This window comes from Meleagris gallopavo, chromosome 1, assembly GCF_905368555.1.
Source record: "Meleagris gallopavo chromosome 1, MGAL_WU_HG_1.1, whole genome shotgun sequence".
In the NCBI taxonomy this organism is placed as follows: Eukaryota; Metazoa; Chordata; class Aves; order Galliformes; family Phasianidae; genus Meleagris; species Meleagris gallopavo.
Window position 1 is genome coordinate 105,507,474 of NC_139404.1, and position 9,304 is coordinate 105,516,777.

Genomic DNA, 9,304 nt, shown 5'->3' on the forward strand with positions numbered 1-9,304 from the left:
TAGATACAGAAAGGCTGCTCTTGGATCTCCCTGGAGCCTTCTCTTCTCCAGGCTGAACAGCCCCAGCTCTCTCAGCCTGTCCCCATAGGAGAGATGTTTAATCTCTTAGATCATTTTTGTGGCCCTCCTTCAGGTGCACTTCAGCAGATCCATACGTCTCCCGTACTGAGAACTCCACATCTGGATGCCTTTGCAGGTTCCTTGCTTTTCTGTTAAAATATTGAAATACAGTGTTGCTTGAAGATTTGCTGGAAGTGTCATTTTAATTGCCATTCTGCTAGAGATGCAACAACATGGCCAGTGTTACACCACAGCTTTGTGATCCTGTGATTCCTCTGGCCATGGAGATCATAATTGCTGCAAAGGATAGTGTACACAGGCCCATAATTAGAAGGAATAGTGAGTGCAGATAAAACGGTGTGTGTCTATTTCTGCTAGACACTGTCCTAGGAAAGGAGCAATGCTGACAGTGAAGGTCTATGAGAGCATTCACAGAACTTGGAAGTGCCCCTTTCCTGTGCCCTAACACAGTTTGCAAGAGTACAATGTGCAAAATGAAGCTCTTTTGAAAATTTGATTTGTGTTCAATGCAGATTATTTTTTTAATAATATCTAATTTGCGACAAGGATTAATTTATTAATTCAATATAGCAGGGTCTGAAACCTGCCTTTTAGGGAGCTTACTTGTTAGCATCTGACTTACTGCTTGAATCTGAATATCTAAAGGTTTAGGGGTGAGGGAGCAGCTGCTGTTGTGACGAACTGAGCAACGAATTGGTAAAAAAGATATAAAAGAAGGATAATAGGTGGTTATCAAACTGTGTAAAACGTTTGTATACGATTATCATTCAGAGAACAAATCTGTTAGAGAAATGTGATTCCTTTTCCCCTCCACCCCTGAAATCAATATATGCACTCGCTCCAAATTGCTCTTTTGTTCTCATGAACTCTATCCCCTGACTTCTTGCCATTTTGCATACTGTTTTGACTCTTACTGTGAAACTGTAACTGCTCCATTTAAGTCTTATATTTTCCTTCACCTTCAGAAAGCTTCCTGATAAGAAACTGCGATGAAATTGGAGTGATTTTCTATGCTGACATTTAGAGCTCCAGCTCATGACTGCAATACCTTCTGCTAATAGCCCTAACTTTCTGTGTTAAAATTAATAAAAATGAAAACTATTGGTAGAATTTTAAAAAATGTAAATGCGAGTAAGGAACATAAGTGAAAGAGACTGCTGGCAAATGCTAGGGAAATGGGGTAGAGGTGCAGGTGAATTCAGATGTCTAAGCCTAACACCTAGCACACAAAAGATGCTAAAACAGAAAGAAAAAACACAGCGTAAAGGCTGAAAAGCTGTTGTGTTCTGACCATTCCTGAAGTGGTGATGATGCAGTGTAAATATAAGCCATTTATTCTTAAACCTGTTTAAATTGCATGTCAGTCAATGTATGTTTGTCACATCCTGGAGCACAACAATCTAATCTACTCTAACCAGTTGCCTTGCAGAAAGACTTGGGTGTGAGAAATCCTGGTTCCTTTTCTGCCTTTCATCTTCATCCCCTTAAGAAGTAATTTGAGAGTATAAATATCTCTTCTTTGAAGAGCAATAAGAAATTGTGGTGCAAAACTATAACCCGAGCAAGGCTTATTTGGAGAGAGAGAGAGAGAACAAGGTCTGCTGAAAGATTTTGAAAGGTTGGAACTGCTAACATTCATATCAAAAGAAGGTATTTGTTAGGATTGGGCAAGGATAAGGGGTAAATTTTCAATTCAGTAGAGTGAAAGCAAAAAGACAATAAATCAGTCAATCAAAGGGGCTGTAGTGAAGAGTGTGAACAGCTTTATACGTTTGTCTAATCAATAGCATCATTTACTATATAAATAACCATCAGTGTGAACATTTTATTGTTTTCTGCACACATTTTCCACAGCTGGCAAGCGTGTTTGTTTATGATGAGCCATTCTGCAAATACTGCTCTCAAGCAGCCCGTGTGTCAGAATTATAAATGCACCCTATCAGAAGTTTATTCGTAAAATTATCCATATAAGCCTGAAGTTCGATGCCTAGCTTTGTAGCTTATTTTCTCGACAGTTATAAATGTGCTGATCTTTCTTTTTTTCTTTCTTCTTTTTCTTAGATGGTGTTTCATGTTTTATTTTTAGGCAGTGGGAATTCCCAGAGTGTCATCTAGTGCACCCTGCTGGCTGGACACAACTTCGTCAGGTTTGATGGTCTTTCTGGCTAAAGTACATTGAAATCCTTTATAATACTTTCCTGAGATGAAAATTATTATTATTATTATTATTATTATTATTTTGTAATTTAATGCAAATTTAGATGAGAGTTTTAAACCCCACTGTTTACAATTCAGAAAACCACGTTAACACCAAAGCTATGGGCTGTTTGGGACGCTCCTCTTTCTCCCTCTCCTTTTCTGAAAATTCCTCTTACTTTTTCTATTTCTCCCTCCTGGTTTCTCTCTCATCTCATATATCTCACTTTCCCACTTCACCTCCCCAGTTTCAAATTATTTTCAATATCTTTTTTTTTTTTTTTTCTCTACATTAGAATTTGAACTCTGGATGTATAATTTTTATTTTTTTTCAAGTGACAAGTTCATTTATGTTTATAAGACCTCCTTCAAAAACAGACTTCACTTGGAGAAAAAGGCTTAAAATTGTCAAATCTATTGTAGGAAAGTGGCTGTTAACTTGCCATAAAATACGTTAATTGTAGATTTCATAGAATCACAGAATCATAGGACCATTTATGTTGGAAGGAACCTTGAAGATCATGTAGTTCCAACTCCCATGCTATAGGCAGGGACACCTCCTACTTGACCAGGGTCCTCATTTCTTTTTTAGATTTTAGAGAAATATATAAATTATTCAGATCCAAACTTTTGTGCATACTATTTAGGGGCGACAGGGTTCAGGATCTGTGAGCCTTTGTGTTCTGTTTTTCATGGATCAAAGGACAAAAATTATTTACTCAAATTCCACTGCAATTTAAACTGCATAGTCTAACAAACATCTTAATTGATCTCCAGAAAAAAAAAACCAAGAAAAAAAGAAAAAGGAAGTAGCGATGGCACTTAATATAAACCAGGTATTTTCAATGGCAGATTTCAAATGGTGAGGGATTGGGATTGGTGTGTTTGTCTTGTTCTTTTCCGTTAGTAGATTTGCATGTAGTATTGCAGCTCTCCCATAAGGAGGGAAGGGATGCTGGAATCCTGTAGTTTCAACGCCACTGCTGTATTCTGACACTAAAAGATGCGAAAGTGCCTCAGAAACCACTTCTTTACTAAAGGTGGAGGTTATTTTTATTATTGCTGAGTTGTATTGATTCTTGCATCTTGCTTGCACTCTTACCTGCCTTTAGCAAAATGGCAAGCAGAACAGTGGCTGTAAAAGCTGGAAGCAATGGATATGTCCTTTAGATAGGATGATATTTGGTTGGACTTCTGCCCTCCCCCCATCCTGAAGGATCGTCATTTGCTTCACAGTGCCCTGATGTACTTCACAGTGTAGGGCTGTGCAAAGCTGATCTCACTTCACCTTGAGGAGTGGCAGCATGATCCACCAAAATGAGAAGTGTGAGATGCTGCATCTTCAGCTGAGTCAGCAATCTTAGTGGTAGGGGTTGCAGTAACATACCTGCTGTGAGTACTACAGAACAAGTTCAGAAACATTCACCATTTCTTTTTTGGGTGCTTGAGAGATGTGTGTTGGTATTAGGAAGGCCATAGGAGTGAACATTTGTGAGAGTGTTATCCTTTGAACACAGAAGGATTGTTGAGTAAACAAATAAGGAAAACTGCATATTGAAAGGATCAATAACATGTTTATAAAACCAGTGTTATTTTCAGTTCTTGCTGATATAATATGAAGGAGTCAGATTGACACTGTATTTTGTTGGAAGCGCCTTTATGAATCTTCTGCCCTCAAAATAACCCTTGTGGTAGAATTAATGTGAATAGTAAAGGTGTAGTGATATTTTCTTGGCTGACATTTCAATATCTGCCTTGGCAGATATATCTACCCCATTCTGTATCTCAGAAAGTATAGTGATTCTTCCAAGGGGAATTTGAGTGTCCTTGATTTGATGTTTGTCCTAAATTTTGATTTGGCTAAAAATTTTCATTTCATAAGATGTGTTATTCTTCATTTCCACTCCTAACGCACAGTGTAAAGTTTACATGATGCTACATAAGCAGTCATGTTTCATATAGAAGTAGCTGTGCTCTTGAATCCCTTAGGGTGGAAACTATATATAAGGTGATATTTTCTCAATAAAACTTTAAATAGAATAATAACAATAATTGATAAAAATAATAGCAAATGTTCATACTTAGCAGTTTGTACCATGTTACTTCTCATTAAAAGGATAAATGTAAGAGTAGAGAAGCTCTGAAAATTTAGAAAGGATTTTTCTCATGTGGTCAGAATTTGGAGAGACTCTTTCTGATGCACAGAAGATAATGCTGTCCATCTGTGTTTGATGCATGCAAAGTGATACTGAGTGATGATGCTGCTATAGCTAAGGACACAGTTTCTTAGCTTAATTGTTAGTATTTTTCTATCCCATGACTTTGAGCAGTACTAGAAGGTATGAAGAGTAGTGTGCTGGAGATTTCTGCAGTGAGCAGCTTCTCTTGCTGCTCTCACTCTACATTTGATGTAAGAAGGAAAAGTGAATATATGATGGCCTAAATTCTCTTTCATTATTTGCAAGAATGTAAATTTAAAAAAAAAAAATCTGTTGAGAAAAAAAAAGGAAAATGTCTAGTTCTGGTAGAATGTTGGTCTGTCTGCCTCTTCAGCAGAAGTAATCCAATGCATGTGGACTACCACACAAACAGAAACTGTACGAGTAATTATGACATTACTATTCTTGATGCTGCAGTTAAGTGGTATTATATGATGCCCTCCCCTCATACCTCATGCAGCTGCATGCTAAAGAGATGGCCCCAACAGAATGAAATGGAGCAGCTGAAAACGTGGCAGGGTTACACCTTTATCCTGGGCAGCTTCAGTAGGTTTGCAAATAGTTGCATCCAGTCTTTCTATTACTATGAACTTATTCCAGAATTATTCTAGAATTTTAACATTACCTTGTCAGCCCAAACAGTCTGAGAGACAGCCCTCACTGGAGGAAGATGATAATGACTGAGTAGAAGATAGGATCAATATATCAGTATCAGTGCAGCAAAGGAGAGAACAGAGAGCTGCCTAAGTGTGCTAGGGTCGAGAAGAAGTAGGGATTGGAAGGTTAAAAAGTGAAATGCTTGAAGGCTTAAGACAACAAAGCTACATTTGATGTACTGCAGAAGTATACATACAGAGTATACTGTGTTCTGATCTTTTACATTTTTTTCAGTGAGATGCTATTTACATAGATTGCTCTGAAAGTAATGCCTCCTAATTATTTCCATGGAAACAACAACTGTTACAAAGAGCACAATTGCCCAGTTTGATAGCGCATATTCTCAGCTACAAATCTACTATTTTTCAACACAGCCATCACCACTAGCTATGTGTTTTTGCCAGTGATAAACAAGAGCCTGCATGCCACACTTGAAAAATCTGCACTGGAGGTGACCCATTGTTGCCACTGATGAAAAGCACCACCCCTCACTGTACTCACTTCTACTGTGTGGAAGTGTTCAGAAAGTGTCAGTGAATGTCAGTGGTGCCATTTTTTTCACATGGAAGAATTAAATGGCATGCCTTTCCTTCATATGAATTTCCATGTCGGATGCCATTTTGTCAATCTGCCCCTCTGCTGCCATCTGTCATGGCTACAAAATTTAATGGGATATTGATGGGAAAATTCAATCTCTGCTGCCATTCTACCTACATCCACCTGTGGTTTTGTGGAGCATAATAACAAATTGGGAGGCATTATTTTCCGAGTAGCCCTCAAATGTTACTATTACTTGCCAATCTTTTTCCTCCTCTTTTTTTTTTTTTTTCCTGGAACACATAGTATTCAATAAATCTGAAAAAAAAAACCCAACAACCACCCAACATTGTTCTTTCGGATGTCAAGTTCATCTAGCTGCAGTTCAGAAATTTCAGAATGTTTTCAGCTAACAAACAGCAATTTCCTCATCTTTTCATCCAAAGGTGATGCAGATGTTTGAGACCTCTATGCTAACTGCATGTATCACAAACACTAAACATTTCATTTCCTTGATTCCTCTTCATTGCCACCTACTTTCTAGAAAATGTGGAAGCCGCGCATTTACCTCTTCAGACTCTCTGCCAAGTTCCCTTGAATTATACTTTGCTTCATTTTTGTCTCACACGTTTATTACATGGTGATAAATGCAATTTTCTTCTGACACTACATAATAGATGTGTGAAACACACACACATGTTCTGGTGAGAGACTGCTCTTTATTTCCTGACTCCAGTTGCAAAACATGAATCAGGGTTAGGAAGGTTGTACTTGTGTCAGAGAAGTGTGATCTGCATCCTCAAACTCTTCTAGCTTTTACTATAGTGGGGAAAATGGAAAATCTGGTTGTTCTATTTCTCTGCTCACTATTTTCTCCTACTCAAGCACATCCTTTCTTCATTTTCTAATCACCATTTCCTTGTATTGTTTATATTTATTCAATTCAGAATTTGATGCTGTTATTAGCAGGAAAAACATCTCTCCTAAGCCAAGTATACCAGCACTCTAACTGCAGTAGGTGCACCATTTTTAGACAAAACATCCTCCTACTATTCTAGTTTTAATGCAAAGAAGAAACCCTGCTAGTCCATTTACTGTGAATTCCAAGCAGCATTTTCTCTACATAGACTGCTATTGATGTTCTGCTGTATAATTATAGTTAATGACCAAACAACCTCTCTACAAGACTTTGGTGACAAAATATGCCTTATTTATATATACTTGCATTAAGTGTTCTGTACACTTCTGCAGTGTGTAGGAGAGATAAGTGAAATACAAAATCTGATAGATTTTTGTGAACTAAAGTGAAACAAGGTCCAAGTTACAAGTTAAAACAAGAGCAGGTAAACAGTGAAGTAAAAAAGAGAAAACTAATCACATTATCATTTCTTACTGGATCCAAACAGGCTTGGAGTTTAATGTGGCAAGCAGTTATTTTGCAGCTACCCATGGGTGATTGGAAGCAGCAGGAACTATGGTACTTCCATGTTAATCATAAACAGAGTTTTGAATTGATTTTTTTTTCTAAAACATTTTATCCCACAGGGTTGTAGTAGTTGAGTGGCTCCTGCAATAGAATGACAAATAACTGCGTGACATGCTGTGAAAAATTTAGAAAATGAGAAAAACTATCCCATTTTCCAAACAGAGCAGAAACAACACTAATTTCATTAGGCAAGATGGAACAGACAATTAAACTGGGCACCTTTTTAATTTTGAAGCTAACCAGATAACTGATGCCTTTTGCAAATGTATCAACTATTGAAATGATTCCTTTAAACTGAAGCAAAACCACTGATTTTCCTTTCTAATATTAAAGCATTTACCTTACACAAAGTATAAGAAATGTTACCTGTTGCCTCCACCATTCCTTCTAGGATTACAACAATTTCTAGCTCCTCTTTGGGCAACTGGGCTTTGGAAATCTCCCAGAAAGGACTCTGCTGGTTAATTTCATGGCTGATGATCAGTGGTGAAACCAAAAAGAGACGATCATCCCCTGTGTAATAACCTACGTTGATATCTGTCTGGTTGAGCGGTATAAATTCCCCCTCCTTTGTCTGTTTGGATTTGATCAACTTGGCTCGTATTGATGCCTCTACAATGTGTGAATTCCTAAGGTCTCCTACTCGGAACATCAGACATAGCTTTCCGTCCCGCATGGAAATAACTGCATTTGTAGAAAAAACCAAGGTTTCTGCCCTCTTCTTGGGTTGGGATATTTTCACAAACATGCAGCCAACCATGAAAGCGTTGACGATAGAACCTAAAACAGACTGAATTAAAAGAAGAACAATTCCCTCGGGACACTTGTCTGTGATGACCCGGTAACCATACCCAATGGTAGTTTCTGTCTCGATTGAGAATAAAAAGGCTGAGACAAACCCATTGAGGTTGCTGACGCATGGGGTCCACGTGCTGTCCCCTATATGATCCATATCTCCTCGCATGTAGGCAATTAGCCACCAGATCATTCCAAAGAAGAGCCAGGTCACTGTGTAAACCATGACAAAAATCAACAAGTTGAACCTCCACTTCAGATCAACTAAAGTAGTGAAGATGTCAGTCAAGTAACGGTAGGTCTCTCTGACATTCCCGTGGTGGACGTTGCATTTTCCATCTTTCCTAACATACCTCTGGATTTTTCTCTTGGCACATTCTTTGTTTAGATTTTTTGGCAGATCCTCTCTAGCTTGTTTGGGTAACTTTGGCTGATGAATAGTGACAGGGCTCTCTATGTCCTGCTCCATTGAGTCTTCTTCCAGTACGTTAGCTGCCATTAAAAGCAAACAAACAAGAAAAAGGCAGGCATTATTTTTCTTATTATTTCCCAAAGTTAACACATAACTTCTTCCCATATTGCCAAAATGATATCACTATTAATAAATAAAATTATTGTCCTCATTATTTGCTCACCTATTACATGCATAATGCAGAAGTCAAATGATGTCAAGCATCCTCATTTTATTACTAACTAGAAATACTTTAAAAGCAAATGCTCTTTTTTCTTATCTATCAGGACATCCAATCTACACCCATATTTAAATTCTGCAAGATGTATTCAAATAAATCTTTCTATCCCTCTGCCCTCCTTTACAGTTTAATAAATGAATTTTTTTATGCACCAAGAAAGATCTTCTGGGAGATAGCTGATATAAATGAGGAAATGAGTTTGCTTGAGGGTTTCCGTGAAGATGAGCAGAGAAAATGAGCAATTGTTGAACTATTTTTTTCTCTGAATTGCATTGCTATGGGTAAAGTATTAAATAAGTTTTAGAGGTTTAAAAAAACAAACTTTTTTTTTCTTTTTTTTTTCTTTTTTCCCAGAATGAGACAGTCCTACTCCTGTTGAAGGAAAGGCAGAATTTCGTGTAATATATACCAAATCCAATTCAAGCGCATTTCTACAGAAAATCAGTGTCTTGCTGATACTGAGACAGGGAACTGTGTGTCCTTCTCCCAGCAACGTAAAACATACAGTACTTCAGAACATGATTTCATTTGAATTCGTTATGCCTGTGGCCTTTAATTGATGTGTTCCTTTCTAATGACATCATTCTACAGAGTGTTCCCTATTTAAGTGTCTTATATGAATATAAAAAGCAGAAACAACA

At 37.6% G+C, this 9,304-nt stretch overlaps 1 protein-coding gene across 1 annotated transcript in view; it reads right to left on the reverse strand.

The window, feature by feature from the left end:
• KCNJ6 (potassium inwardly rectifying channel subfamily J member 6) overlaps positions 1-8,455 on the reverse strand; it is a 38,021-nt gene extending 29,566 nt beyond the window's left edge. The window contains exon 1 of the mRNA XM_010723524.4: positions 7,543-8,455. Coding sequence (XP_010721826.2) covers positions 7,543-8,440 — 898 coding nt within the window. The 5' untranslated portion in view covers positions 8,441-8,455. The remainder of the gene's footprint in view (positions 1-7,542) is intronic.
• Between the last annotated feature and the right edge of the window lie 849 nt (positions 8,456-9,304).